This window comes from Pecten maximus, chromosome 4 (assembly GCF_902652985.1).
Source record: "Pecten maximus chromosome 4, xPecMax1.1, whole genome shotgun sequence".
NCBI lineage: Eukaryota > Metazoa > Mollusca > Bivalvia > Pectinida > Pectinidae > Pecten > Pecten maximus.
Window position 1 is genome coordinate 6,748,401 of NC_047018.1, and position 16,596 is coordinate 6,764,996.

General features: G+C 37.0%; 1 protein-coding gene across 4 annotated transcripts in view; it reads right to left on the reverse strand.

Moving 5' to 3' along the window:
• Nucleotides 1-7,481: 7,481 nt before the first annotated feature.
• The window catches only part of LOC117325082, a 51,667-nt gene continuing 42,552 nt past the window's right edge, over nucleotides 7,482-16,596 (reverse strand). Inside the window, exons 31-41 of one of the 4 annotated variants that reach the window (XR_004532130.1) lie at nucleotides 16,005-16,276; nucleotides 15,623-15,763; nucleotides 14,691-14,931; nucleotides 13,830-14,364; nucleotides 13,227-13,529; nucleotides 11,398-11,550; nucleotides 10,683-10,796; nucleotides 9,353-9,457; nucleotides 8,995-9,143; nucleotides 8,050-8,491; nucleotides 7,482-7,899 (exon numbers count right to left, since the gene is read on the reverse strand). Coding sequence is in view for 1 of the 4 variants with exons in the window: in XM_033881014.1 (XP_033736905.1) it covers nucleotides 8,258-8,491; nucleotides 8,995-9,143; nucleotides 9,353-9,457; nucleotides 10,683-10,796; nucleotides 11,398-11,550; nucleotides 13,227-13,529; nucleotides 13,830-14,364; nucleotides 14,691-14,931; nucleotides 15,623-15,763; nucleotides 16,005-16,276 (2,247 nt within the window). In the remaining 3 variants the exon portion in view is untranslated. Of the gene's footprint in view, nucleotides 8,492-8,994; nucleotides 9,144-9,352; nucleotides 9,458-10,682; nucleotides 10,797-11,397; nucleotides 11,551-13,226; nucleotides 13,530-13,829; nucleotides 14,365-14,690; nucleotides 14,932-15,622; nucleotides 15,764-16,004; nucleotides 16,277-16,596 lie in introns of all 4 variants that reach the window. The other 3 variants (XR_004532129.1, XR_004532128.1, XM_033881014.1) reach the window with 3 other exon arrangements.

A 16,596-nucleotide genomic window follows, 5' to 3' on the forward strand; every position in this document is an offset into this window, starting at 1 on the left:
TTAAAAAAAAATCCATTTTTATAAAATTTTCATAATTTTGGGGCCTGTTCGAACCGGTTAGTCAGTTTTTAAATGAAATATTTCAAACATTTGTCTTGACAGACCTGCAAATATTAATACAGGCCTTGGAAGTCTTTGTCAATGCTCATCTAAAACAATATAAAATGACCAGGTCCGTCTTTATTTCATAAACGAACCACTCCGGTCCAAGTGGTCGTTTGGACCGCAAAAACGAAAACGGCCTTGGTAAATCACCTTATGACCATTCCATCTATGAAGAGTATTTGATTATGCTAAATTTAATTGAGATTTTCGAAATTTCAGTCAATTTGACATCTTAAGTTTTGCCACGCCCCTCAGGCCCCTGGAGGTTGAGGTCCATATATGTAAATGTACTTTAACATTTAGGTTGACCTTCTGCCATGGACGGTTCCTTCAAAATTTCATTGAAATTGGTTCAGGGGTTTCTGAGTAAAAGTTGAAAATGGAAAAATTGTTTATGGACGGACAACGCACATTGCTTGTCTATTGACAAAAGGCGATTAGAACAGTAGGTCACTTGAGACTTCGTCTCGGGTTACCTAAATTCTTGTATCTCTATTCTAAATACAGATATTTGTATTTTGTGAAGAAACATAGCAGATATATCTGAATTAAATTGGTAAAAACGCAAACGGCTTGCCTAGAAGGCTTTGGTTTACAATTTTCCTCATCTTTTAAGAAATATATATCATGGTTCTTTTTCATGTAATGTACAAAAACATCCTTTCCACATTAGCAAGACCTTATTGCTTCCTGAATGTCTGCATGTAGGGAATTAATATTGTTGAAATTTTAGCTCGTTTGAACCATATTATTTAGTAACGCCATACCCTGAGGTGTATGGTCTGGGAATTCGTCAGGGTCTTGACTTTCACCAAATTAGCACCAAATGGCCATTCTACGCTTATATTCAAGGTGTAAATTAGGTCAAACTAAATATCAAGAAGATATACAGAAAGTGTTATATTCCTATTAACTTTACCTCCTCCCCAGCAGTAAGGAAGATGAGATCAGTTTTCACCAAGCACCACAGGACCTTTCTATTCATGGAGAGTACATATATATTTATCCGAGTCTATGATTATATTGATTTGAAGAAATATTAGCCAATTGAATGACTGTCACAGATCATATCTTTATGATGGCGATGAAACTAGTCATCAACGCAGCGGATAGAAATCAAGGGATCCAAGAACAGTATCAATGATCCCTCTACCTCCCAACAGGGACTTCATGTATGACAGTGACAGCTACAACACATGTCCGGACGAAGTGGATATTGGCAGCTATTAGATGGGCAAGAACGCTGTTGAAACCCGGAAAGCCAAGGAGATTGGTCATAAAAAAGAGCGATTAAGGTGTTTTAAATGTTCACTATGACGATCCTGGGGATGACAATGTTCACAGTAAACAACCCGATAAAACACACAGGAAAGAGGTTTGATGCCAGTTTGAATGATGCCATCAATATCAAGAGATTCCAAGAACCAGTGCAGGAAGGACTGACGAAAACTGACAAGACTACACTACCAGGGAAGTACAAGATGTGTCTCTTTACCGTCATTTGCGTTTACCTCAACTGATATGGCCTCTGACAATGTATGAGGTAAACACACCAGTGGAAGCTTGGGAGAGAAGTCAGTATAAATCCCTCAGTAGATGGCTCGGAGAATACCATAGTCTCACAAATGTCGGTCTATATAGCATACCAGTCAAATTAGTCCCAAATTTCATGATTGGTAGAGTTCAAGGTACCAAAGACAAAGCAGGTCATCACTGTGAGAGACCCCATGGATGAAAACTGCTGGCATCAAAACCAGAATGTGAATGGAATGTTCTGCAAGCAGTGCAAGTCGGCAAAGCAGAAAGCGGACCGAGACATAATGACACTGTAGGCGTAACATATATGGACGGCAGGGATTTCGAGATTGCAAAAGTACATGATTGGGAACAACAAACATGGCTAGAAAAAGGAAAAGTTCCAAGACGATACCAGGAAAATGGAGGAGGAGATCAGAGGAAAAAGTGGCGGAGATTGGGGCACAGGGAGCATGGACAGATGAGAAACAGAACGTGATCCCAAGTAAAGCCGGAACAGTTCCTGCTGAGGTCAGGGCACAACCTACTGACGTCATCAGTAAACCTTTGCAGATGGGGATTGGCAAAGGAGGTGGGCTAGCGTTTATGTGAGAAACCAGGCACTGTCTTGTCACATCTTGTCTTCGTGTAGCATTGCTCGTATTCTGGGAAGATACAGCTGGAGAATTAATAAAGTCCTGAGGGAGCTTGTTCATACATTGGGTTAGGAAAGGATGAAATAAAGGAAGCCAATTAGGTGTCAGGTGGTCATCAATTTTCTGCATCCTGAAGAAGTAGGAAAAGCAGCAAATCACCATACTGGAATCCCTGGTGGAGCACAGACCTTGGAAATTAGGGCAAATAGACAGAAAACAGGTTTTTTTCCAAACATCCTCCAGATTAACTTAAGCCTAGACATCCCCATCTGGTCCTATCAGAGAATGAAAATGGTTATGGTGGAGTTAAATTGGAGTATAAGGTGAAATCATATCAAAGAAAGAAAGCAAAATAAGAGAAACTCGCTGAAGATATACGATCAGAAGGATGCCAGGTTTGGGTCTTCACTTTGGCGATAGATTAGCACAATCCCTATGGGGGATGATCTCAGCGCTGGGTCAAGGGGAGGGGCAGAAACTACAGAGTGGGCGTTCAGTTGGCGTTTATTTGGGGGAGGTGACAAGAGAGGAGCTGGAAGCTATCCACAGACAAGCCACCTTCAGGATGTTCCAGGATAGGAGATAAAACGTCCAGTGAGAGGTGGACCTGGCTGACATCTGGATCAGCAATTCAGCAATTGTATGAAGGTTATGTCTCAGGATATTTCTAATTAGGAACAAGGAAAAGCCATGCACAAGCAAAAGAATGTTTGGTCAATGTGGTTGTTCTATTGACCAGTGAAAATATAAAGATGAACTTCAGGTCAACAGGTAAATGTTGTCTGCTGGGATCGGAGCATGATGGGGAAGCTCTTGTTAGATGAATTTCGCTGTCAACTGAAGACTTAATTTAAAACAAGAAACAAAATTTAGGAACACAATTAAACCTACGACATGGTTCATGTGAGAACAATTACACCTACGACATGGCTCAGGTGGGAACAATTAAACCTACGACATGTCTCAGGTGGGAACACAATTAAACCTACGACATGGCTCAGGTAGGAACACATTTATACCTACGACATGGCTCAGGTGGGAACACAATTAAACCTACGACATGGCTCAGGTAGGAACACATTTATACCTACGACATGGCTCAGGTGGGAACAATTAAACCTACGACATGTCTCAGGTGGGAACAATTAAACCTACGATATGGCTCAGGTAGGAACACATTTATACCTACGACATGGCTCAGGTGGGAACACAATTAAACCTACGATATGGCTCAGGTAGGAACACATTTATACCTACGACATGGCTCAGGTGGGAACACAATTAAACCTACGATATGGCTCAGGTGGGAACACAATTAAACCAACGACATGGCTCAGGTGGGAACACATTTATACCTACGACATGGCTCAGGTGGGAACACAATTAAACCTACGACATGGCTCAGGTGGGAACACATTTATACCTACGACATGGCTCAGGTAGGAACACAATTAAACCTACGACATGTATCAGGTGGGAACAATTAAACCTACGACATGGCTCAGGTAGGAACACAATTAAACCTACGACATGTATCAGGTGGGAACAATTAAACCTACGACATGTATCAGGTGGGAACAATCAAACATACGATATGGCTCAGGTGGGAACAATTAAACCTACGACATGTCTCAGGTGGGAACACAAACCTACGACATGGCTCAGGTAGGAACAATTAAACCTACGACATGGTTCAGGTGGGAACAATTAAACCTACGACATGTCTCAGGTGGGAACACAAACCTACGACATGGCTCAGGTAGGAACAATTAAACCTACGACATGGTTCAGGTGGGAACACAATTAAACCTACGACATGGCTCAGGTGGGAACACAATTAAACCTACGACATGGCTCAGGTGGGAACAATTACACCTACGACATGTCTCAGGTGGGAACACAAACCTACGACATGGCTCAGGTAGGAACAATTAAACCTACGACATGGTTCAGGTGGGAACACAATTAAACCTACGACATGGTTCAGGTAGGAACACAATTAAACCTACGACATGGCTCAAGTAGGAACACAATCAAACATACGACATGTCTCAGGTGGGAACAATTAAACCTACGATATGGCTCAGGTAGGAACACAATTAAACCTACGACATGTCTCAGGTGGGAACACAATTAAACCCACGACATGGCCCAGGTGGGAACAATTAAACCCACGACATGGCCCAGGTGGGAACAATTAAACCTACGACATGTCTCAGGTGGGAACAATTAAACCTACGACATGGCTCAGGTGGGAACTATTACACCTATGGCATGGCTCAGGTTGAAACACAATCCTACGGCATTGCTCAGAGACCCCACAGAACATGAGACATTGCTCAGACAGAAACATTTCTGAACATGAGACATGACTCAGACAGAAACATCTGAACATAAGGCATGGCTCAAGACAAAAGCACTTCTGAACTGAAAAAAATGCTCAGATAGAAACACTTCTGAACATGAGACATGGCTGAGGCAGAAATGGTATTGGCAAAATATTGGTGTGAGAGTCCCATTTCATATTTTTGATCAGTTATAATTTTTCACTAACAAATTGTAAAGAAACTAACGCAACAAAATGTACTTTTATTTTCATATTTATTATGAGATAAATAATCTAAATTAAAAAACACATGTAAATTTAAATGCTCTTGCGTAACATATGAAATTTAATTATTACCAACATGATTGACGCAAATACAGAATGGTGAGATGATAACAAGGACGGAACAACTAAAATATTACAGTAATAAAACGGACGGAACCTACAGCTAGATAAATACACTGTAACATATGATACAATAAAGATACCTACACTGTAACATATGATACAATAAAGATACATACACTGTAACATATGATACAATAAAGATACCTACACTATATAATACTTTGAATAAAGGACTAAATTCCTATAAGCTTTACGAGAGGTCGCCTGGTCTCTCAAGACAGGTACTCCTTGTCTCTCTGATCAGGTTCTATTGAACAATTACCATGAAAAATGAAACATATTTTGACCAGCAGGCATCAGAGGTCTAATGGGCACTACAAACAAACATAAAAACATTCATCATACACTATTACACATAGACATCATACCTATATACTAGTATACCATATAAAACTAACATTTAAAACCATACATGCTGTCATGAGTTTCTACAGTAGGTCTGATATGTATATCTATATATTCTACATTAGGTCTGATAGGTATATCTTTATCTACAGTAGGTCTGATATGTATATCTATATATCTATATATCCTACAGTAGGTCTGATATGTATATCTATATATTCTACATTAGGTCCAATAGGTATATCTTTATCTACAGTAGGTCTGATATGTATATCTATATATTCTACATAAGGTCCGATATGTATATCTATATATTCTACATAAGGTCCGATAGGTATATCTATATATTCTACAGAAGGTCTGATAGGTATATCTATATATTCTACAGTAGGTCCGATAGGTATATCTATATATCCTACAGTAGGTCTGATAGGTATATCTATATATCTATATATTCTACAGTGGTCTGATAGGTATATCTATATACCCTACAGTAGGTCTGATAGGTATATCTTTATATTCTACAGTAGGTCTGATAGGTATATCTATATATTCTACAGTAGGTCTGATAGGTATATCTATATATCTATATATCCTACAGTAGGTCTGATAGGTATATCTATATATCCTACAGTAGGTCTGATAGGTATATCTATATATCTATATATTCTACAGTAGGTCTGATAGGTATATCTATATATTCTACAGTAGGTCTGATAGGTATACCTATATATTCTACAGTAGGTCTGATAGGTATATCTATATATTCTACAGTAGGTCTGATAGGTATACCTATATATTCTACAGTAGGTCTGATAGGTATATCTATATATCCTACAGTAGGTCTGATATGTATATCTATATATCCTACAGTAGGTCTGATAGGTATATCTATATATTCTACAGTAGGTCTGATAGGTATATCTATATATTCTACAGTAGGTCTGATAGGTATATCTATATATTCTACAGTAGGTCTGATAGGTATACCTATATATCTATATATTCTACAGTAGGTCTGATAGGTATACCTATATATTCTACAGTAGGTCCGATAGGTATATCTATATATTCTACAGTAGGTCTGACAGGTATATCTATATATATATATATCCTACAGTAGGTCTGATAGGTATATCTATGTATTCTACAGTAGGCCTGATAGGTATATCTATATATCCTACAGTAGGTCTGATAGGTATATCTATATATCCTACAGTAGGTCTGATAGGTATATCTATATATTCTACATTAGGTCCGATAGGTATACCTATATATCTATATATTCTACAGTAGGTCTGATAGGTATATCTATGTATTCTACAGTAGGTCTGATAGGTACATCTATATATATATATATCCTACAGTAGGTCTGATAGGTATATCTATGTATTCTACAGTAGGCCTGATAGGTATATCTATATATCCTACAGTAGGTCTGATAGGTATATCTATATATCCTACAGTAGGTCTAATAGGTATATCTATATATTCTACAGTAGGTCTGATAGGTATATCTATATATTCTACAGTGGTCTGATAGGTATATCTATATATTCTACAGTAGGTCTGATAGGTATATCTATATATCCTACAGTAGGTCTGATAGGTATATCTATATACCCTACAGTAGGCCTGATAGGTATATCTATATATTCTACAGTAGGTCTGATAGGTATATCTATATATCCTACAGTAGGCCTGATAGGTATATCTACATATTCTACAGTAGGTCTGATAGGTATATCTATATATCCTACAGTAGGTCTGATAGGTATATCTATATACCCTACAGTAGGTCTGATAGGTATATCTATATATCCTACAGTAGGTCTGATAGGTATATCTATATATTCTACAGTAGGTCTGATAGGTATATCTATATATCTATATATCCTACAGTAGGTCTGATAGGTATATCTATATATTCTACAGTAGGTCTGATAGGTATACCTATATATTCTACAGTAGGTCTGATAGGTATATCTATATATCTATATATTCTACAGTAGGTCTGATAGGTATATATCTATATATTCTACATTAGGTCTGATAGGTATATCTATATATCCTACAGTAGGTCTGATAGGTATATCTATATATTCTACAGAAGGTCTGATAGGTATATCTATATATCCTACAGTAGGTCTGATAGGTATATCTATATATTCTACAGTAGGTCTGATAGGTATATCTATATATCTATATATTCTACAGTAGGTCTGATAGGTATATCTATATATCCTACAGTAGGTCTGATAGGTATACCTATATATTCTACAGTAGGTCTGATAGGTATACCTATATATTCTACAGTAGGTCTGATAGGTATATCTATATATCTATACATTCTACATTAGGTCTGATAGGTATATTTATTTATTCTACATTAGGTCCGATAGGTATATCTATATATCTATATATCCTACAGTAGGTCTGATATGTATATCTATTTATATATCACAGATAGTTTAATGCCATTGCCCAGTAGGCAGTCGGCTGTCAGATATCAAACTCAGTTATACTCCCTAAGTACATGACAACCTGGTAAACATCATCCCATGACAATCTGGTAAACATTATCCCATGACAACCTGGTAAACATTATCCCATGACAACCTGGTAAACATTATCCCATGACAACCTGGTAAACATCATCCCATGACAACCTGGTAAACATCATCCCATGACAACCTGGTAAACATTATCTCATCTCTTATCTGACCAAGGTTGTACATATATAGCTTTGATAATAACAATAATGCAGATCTTAAATTTGCAGCTCATTATATGGGTAGTAACATCTTAAATAATTGTCAATGTTTGTATATGAGTTTCCATCAGTAAAACCATCATGGGTGGTGAGAATGACAAGCCAGTGTTTCTCCGAGTGATCACATCTCTACTTCACATCAGAGATGAGGTTGTCAATGGCGTCCCAATCAATGACGCTCATAACACTTCCTGAGCTCACAGATGCAGCGTAAGCAATTCTGTTAATTTCATCAATGTCTACCGACTCCACATACTCGTTACTGTCCATAATCACATCATAATAGTCTGACACACCTTCAGACATTGGGTATTCCATGCCAGACATTCGGGACATGGGATGATCAACAGAGTGCCCAGGCATCTGATTATAGATAAAACAAATCATATTAGTTCTCATATAGATTTAACATGGAATTCATTAACTATATTTAGAAAGAACTACTTTTCAATGAAAATATCTTTAATTCGGTTTGATATGCTTCCTGAAATATTATACATTACAAGGAAATCATTTTGAAATAAAGGACAATGAGTTAATGTGAAGAGATGTAATATTCAACCTCATCTGTTTCTGGCAGCTATAACGATTTAAACAAGGTATCGTGTCATGAGCAATCCATAGTCGTGTAAACAAAGGGACATCAATGTATCGAGTAAGGCAGAACACCTCATCTCATTACACAGAAACAGATTTTACCTGTTGTGTACGGCAGATTATACGAGATGTAACGTGAGGTACAGACTAAGAGGATGTAATACCTTGTTAATTCAGCTTAATCATCAAATTAACAGATGTCATCACACTTCTGTAATTCCAACATGACACCATCTGACAGACCTACAGAAATAGAATTATAAACTTACTGCTGAGCTAGCATCATCCTCGTACAGTAAACGTTTGACATCATCGTCCATTGACCAGTCACTTAATACGGAGTCTCCCTCTCCTGCTCTGTATGGGTCAGCATATGGGCGCATTCGGGTCTGACCTCTTGCTGGTGAAATCTTCTTAACTGTAAAAGGAGTATATATCAAATTATTTCCACATAAATATATGGTCTAAACTTCTTGTGTCTCAGGGAGAGTAAATACAATGGACAGACAATGACGATCAACATTTTTCAGAAAACTACAATTGAATTCAACCAAAATCTCATGTGCTAGGCTTATATTAAGGTATTTGAATCACAAACTCAAAAAGAAGCAAAGAATATCAACTGACCAGGTTTAGGTTGTAGGGACTGTAGCTGTTCTGCATATGTCTTTGGTTTGTGGATAGGCTTGTGTGACCTCATGAAAGTGGCAGTCTTCACCCTGCCGGTGGCAGCTAGACAACAAAGAAACATGATTTTATACTAGATACTTATTGATACTTATACTTACATCTTATACTAGATACTTATTGATATTTATAGTTACATCTTATACCAGATACTTATTGATATTTATAGTTACATCTTATACTAGATACTTATTGATATTTATAGTTACATCTTATACCAGATACTTATTGATATTTATAGTTACATCTTATACTAGATACTTATTGATACTTATAGTAACATCTTATACTAGATACTTATTGATATTTATAGTTACATCTTATACTAGATACTTATAGATATTTATACTTACATCTTATACCAGATACTTATTGATATCTATAGTTACATCTTATACCAGATACTTATTGATATTTATAGTTACATCTCATACCAGATACTTATTGATATCTATAGTTACATCTTATACCAGATACTTATTGATATTTATAGTTACATCTCATACTAGATACTTATTGATATCTATAGTTACATCTTATACCAGATACTTATTGATACTTATAGTAACATCTTATACTAGATACTTATTGATATTTATAGTTACATCTTATACTAGATACTTATTGATACTTATAGTTACATCTTATACTAGATACTTATTGATACTTATAGTTACATCTTATACTAGATACTTATTGATACTTATAGTTACATCTTATACTAGATACTTATTGATATTTATAGTTACATCTTATACTAGATACTTATTGATATTTATAGTTACATCTTATACTAGATACTTATTGATATTTATAGTTACACCTTATACTAGATACTTATTGATATTTATAGTTACATCTCATACTAGATACTTATTGATACTTATAGTTACATCTTATACTAGATACTTATTGATATTTACAGTTACATCTTATACAAGATACTTATTGATACTTATAGTTACATCTTATACTAGATACTTATTGATACTTATAGTTACATCTTATACTATATATTTATTGATACTTATAGTTAAAGTTCATACTAGATACTTATTGATATATATAGTTACCTCTTATACTAGATACTTATTGATACTTATAGTTACATCTTATACCAGATTCTTATTGATACTTATAGTTACAGTTCATACTAGATACTCATATTTATGGTAGAGGTTATGTGGCCACACTAATCTAGTCATACCAATAATCAGTAAGGTTAGTGATGTTGGCAGTATCCAGGATACTGTATACACACAGCCCTTACCTCTAGGCTTGTGAGTACCCTCACTGAGTTTCTGTAGCCGTTCCACATAGTTGAGTGGCTTGTGTGGGGGCCCAGTCTTCCTCCGGGAGACACTGGTCACCTGTGAACTCCTCACTAAAACAAAACAATATTACCATCAATTAAATTTATAATAAAATAGATTATACCGAAGATTTATAAGCAAACATTTGATAATTACCAATTTGTCATCTAAATATATCCTAGTTATTAACAAGGTGCATGTTTCTCTGATAACAAAGTGCATGTAAGGAAGGAAGGCCAAGGTTGAGGCATCCTGGGATACTTTCTCTAATTTACAATAATCAACTATCATCACCACATATACATCTATGCATATATTCCAACATGCATATCTATACTATTACTTAATTTAACCTCTTCATATTTTCTTGAGATAAGATTTTTTACTAATAATTGGCTTTATAGCCCAAACTGTATCACTTTGGGATCAATCGTGTAACTCAAAAAATAGCGATTATTATTATTATATGATCCCAAAAAGCAGTTAATTCTTCCTGACATAACCCACTCACCATTAGACGAAGGAATCAATACCTATTAGTAAAAGTGGAAATGAGTTTTGCTATTGTAATGATGCTAACTGAAATCATCCAGAAACACTAAACTTTAAATTACTTTCTAAGTACAGTGTATCTATAACTGACTGAGGCTCTGACCATGACGAGTTACATACCTGAACCTCCGCCAGGTCGGTGAGAGCGAGGCATGATAGGCTGAGTGAAGGCTGGCTGTTTGGACTTCATCTCCTGCAGCCTCTCTGTATAGGTCTTTACTGTTCTTGGAGATGCAACAGGGATTCTACTAGGAGCAGGTAACCTCTTAGATCCTGTAATTAGTATAAATGTTTGAGCTACACTGACACCAACGCAATGCTGCACAAAAACCAGGTGTGAAAATCTGCTTTAAATAATATTCTATTAAAGCAATATATCAGAATTATCTCCATTGGAAGTTTATATTTATTATGAAATCAAGTTTTTGTGATGCCTGTGCCTGAATTTCTAATTCCTTTGCATAAGAATCCCTAATTTGCTGTAGGTCAACCTCCACAAGTTGAACAACACTTTATGTGCTTTACAGTTTTACCTGATCACTCTCCAACAACACTGTATGTACCTGTACAGTTTTACCAGATCACCCACCAACAACACTGTATGTACCTGTACAGTTTTACCAGATCACCCTCCAACAACACTGTATGTACCTGTACAGTTTTACCAGATCACCCACCAACAACACTGTATGTACCTGTACAGTTTTACAAGATCACTCACCAACAACACTGTATGTACCTGTACAGTTTTACCAGATCACCCACCAACAACACTGTATGTACCTGTACAGTTTTACCAGATCACACTGTATGTACCTGTACAGTTTTACCTGATCACACTGTATGTACCTGTACAGTTTTACCAGATCACCCACCAACAACACTGTATGTACCTGTACAGTTTTACCTGATCACCCACCAACAACACTGTATGTACCTGTACAGTTTTACCAGATCACTCACCAACAACACTGTATGTACCTGTACAGTTTTACCAGATCACCCACCAACAACACTGTATGTACCTGTACAGTTTTACAAGATCACTCACCAATAACACTGTATGTACCTGTACAGTTTTACCTGATCACCCACCAACAACACTGTATGTACCTGTACAGTTTTACCAGATCACCCACCAACAACACTGTATGTACCTGTACAGTTTTACCTGATCACCCACCAACAACACTGTATGTACCTGTACAGTTTTACCAGATCACACTGTATGTACCTGTACAGTTTTACCAGATCACCCACCAACAACACTGTATGTACCTGTACAGTTTTACCAGATCACCCACCAACAACACTGTATGTACCTGTACAGTTTTACCAGATCACACTGTATGTACCTGTACAGTTTTACCAGATCACACTGTATGTACCTGTACAGTTTTACCAGATCACCCTCCGACAACACTATGCACTTTTTATCCATAATGTAGATATACAGTATGTAACACAGCTTTTCAGGGTTCTTGGTTGCCTTGGGTTTTCACATTTGTTGCATCATTTAAACCTAAAGATATCTGATGAAACATTCTTTAGTGAGTTTGCTGTATTACTGTATTTCAAATGATTATATTCAAATCTGATATTTAAAGATTGAAGGGACTGAACAGTCAGATGATAAGTCTCAAAATAGCATGGGCAGCCACTTTGTTCTGACAATCAAACTCAAACATACACATCCACCAACCAATTGTTATGCTATTGTTTTGCACTGATTTAGGTATGTACAAAACACATTTACAGACAATTTTAATTTCCTGCAATTAAAAGGCTTAGTTTTGATAATAATTTTTGAAAATATTACACAATAAATATTTTCCAACAGTGATTTTCACTGTTATAGTTACTTAGAAATAATTTTATTGAGAGACAACAGACCATGGACTGATTTGAACAGCTGAACCATCTGACAATGAAGTTAAATATAATGTTACCGTAAATTTTCTGTTTTTCCTCTATGGTCAGTTCCTTTGATGCAGTCCAAGATCTGGATGTGGTTAGGTCATCATCCTGATAATCTCTGATGTCTGCCTCTGTGACCACAGGTGTGACCTTAGCCTCACGGTACTTCCTAGTCAGCTCCGGCCTCTGAACCCTCACCATCTTGTGGAAAGGCTTGGGTTTGTACTGAGGTTGCTGTGGTTCAGGAGAAGGTACCAATCGATCAGACATAAACATGTCATCACTTTTAGTCACCTCCATTTCCTCAACAGCCTTGGCATAGGCAGATATCTCACCTGAAATCACAGGTGACAGTAGATTACATTTCTATATAAAGAGTTTTAAAACATGAATATATGTAATAATTGATAAAAGTTTTACGCCAAATATTGCCAGCCCTTTAATAAAAGCAGCTCCTGCTCGAAATGACCTCATTATCTACAACATTGCTAATCAGATATCTACACTTTCAGGGACTAGCAAACAATGAGTTTATATACGACTACCAATTATCTCACTAGTAATAATACTCAACAGATCATAAGGAAAACTACAATTACACATCAGTGTATCTACACAATATTTCAACGACTTACCACCTGTGGTTTCCATGGTTTTATGTAAGATTTCTCCTGAGTCTATCAGCTGCAGCCTTGGGACTCCAGGAGGAATATGTCTGACCTCAGGAGGACTGTAGTCCCTAGCAGGCTTCATGATTCCCTGTCTCTTGACAGGATTGGCTGGGAGATCATCATACGCTATACGTCGACTACTCTGTGTTACCCCTGGCTTGTACTCTGTGGGCATGTCTGTTGTTATGGTAACTGTCTGTCTCTTAGGACTTGTCTCCCTGCGGTCAGGAGAATGTTGGACAGGCTGTCTTTGTGGACCGACTTGTCTCCTTGACTGAGTTGGAGACAGAGTCACAGTCTTACGTTGGGGACTGTAGTCTGTTCTAGCCTGGGACAGTCGACTTCGCTTGGGACTTATTTCTCTTGTTAAAACTTGTTTTGGGAGTTTAGGTTTATCAGTAATGATGTCAGCTATCAGGCTCTGAGCCTCATCCATACGCCTGTCCATATTTTCTTTTCCTGTTACTTTCCTATCCTTTTTCAATTCATTTGCAGGACCCTACAATAAATGCATAAAAATAGTATAAAAATCACATCATATCCAACCAGTTTGAAAATGAAAGTATAAAGTATCTCTTGATCAAGGATTAAATACAGTGCCTGTGCCAGGAATTAAACTAGTGGCTCTTCTGTCACATAGCCCTGTGTCCTACCTCTACACCATCATGCCTCTCAACTATGACATAAGAAGTTTGATTGTATCTACCAAGTGAACCTGACAGCCCATATACAGTCTGTTTACTAATTTCAACTCCAGTATATTAATTTTACAAGTAAATTATGATTTCTACAAATTAGCTGAATCAAACTCAACAGAAAACCCACCCTAAAGCTGGTATCTTGGCCTGGTTTGAATGGTTTATGTTCTCGTTCTCGCAGCTCTGCCAGCTTTCGTAAGTATTCTTCCTGACGAGTAGATCGTTTCTCCTTCATCCAGGCTCTGATTTCTTCCTTCCTTTCCACATCCTCTTCTTCTTTTCCATACTTCACCTTGTCACCCATCTTCTCCAGCAACTCCAGACTTTTCTGTAGGAGGTCCCTGTCTGGTGACCGCCCACTCCTCGCACTGTAACAGGGTAAATGTGTATTGTGCTACCTCTAATGTCAAACACTACCAAAAACTATCAGAAGATAGAGTACAATGCATAGAAAATCAGGCAAATACTGGGAATGATATCAGGGACCTAGATACTGTTCCACTGTCTATAAGGAATTTTCCATTTTGGATACTGGATTTGAAACAGATAATCCTGGGTCATTTTGGATACTGGATTTGAAACAGATAATCCTGGGTCATTTTGGATACTGGATTTGAAACAGATAATCCAGGGTCATTTTGGATACTGGATTTGAAACAGATAATCATGGGCAAGTATCCTGGCTGATCAAGACACATGAAAAAAAAAAAACTTTGAACTGCAATATTATCTCATTTAAACCTAATCAGGTCGACATTTTTAAGGTAGCAGTCGTTAAAGTCAAATGTCAAACTATTATGTTCAACCTTTCATCCTGCCTGCCCGGAACAAGTGATTTTTCAAGCTTCCATAGAATCTTCAGGCATTAATCCATTTGACATTCAAAACTATGTTGATGCTTACCTCAGTTTGACATTTAAAACTATGTCTGTTGATGCTTACCTCAATTTGACCTTCAAAACTATGTCTGTTGATGCTTACCTCAGTTTGACCTTCAAAACTATATCTGTTGATGCTTACCTCAGTTTGACCTTCAAAACTATGTCTGTTGGTGCTTACCTCAGTTTGACCTTCCTGGCAAACTCCTCTGCCTCTTTAGGTGTGTATCCCGCATCCTCCAGGTCAATTTCACCACGCTGGACCATGTCTCCGATAATGTCACTGATTCCAGAGAGACCGGACACACCAACCAGATCAGGGCTGGGAATCACAATACATACATTAAATATAAATGTCACAATATAGAAATCCAAAATAAAAAATCTATGAATTTGTATTAGAATTTTATTCTTCAGTAACACCTACACACTTGACATTAAATCATCAATGAATAATCATTATCAATCAATATAATAATGATTTGATCTTTATTAAACATCAAAGACACTGGAGTAAACCAAGTGTTGAAATGAAGACTTTAAGTAAAGGGTATCATCTATACCTTTGTCCACGCTGACTTCTTTCTGAGCGAGCTGTTGTCCTTGCTGAGCGTGCTGTAGCGTCTGGTGACCGATGAGATATTTTGGGCCCAGGACTACGACTAGAGGAGCGAGCTGTAGCCTCTGGAGACCGATGAGACACTTTTGATCCTGGACTACGACTCCTTGAACTGGCTTTTTCAGATCTAGCACTAGCTTTACCAGATGGCGAAGGACTCCTGTCCCTCTCCTGGGGTTCATCTGCCTCCACTAAGTTCTCTAATGTGTCCAACATCTACAAACATTAATCAAGACAATCTACACATTACCTAAGATTACATTTAAATTCAACTTTTATCTTGTGTTGAAGTATCTAAAACACTTCAGTACTATAATTCTAATAACTTTAATTACATACCAAAGAATGTCTTATACAAAAATAGCTTCTGAATCAGTAAATGATATTCAGAAGTGGCCAGGTATTTTAAACATTATACACCAACAGGAGCCTGAAGTCACATCAATAAAAGAAGGACAAGTTGTCCAATACAAAGGCCTGTCTTCATGAAGACGACATTGACCTTTAACCTGCATCAATGGGAAATTGGGGTCATA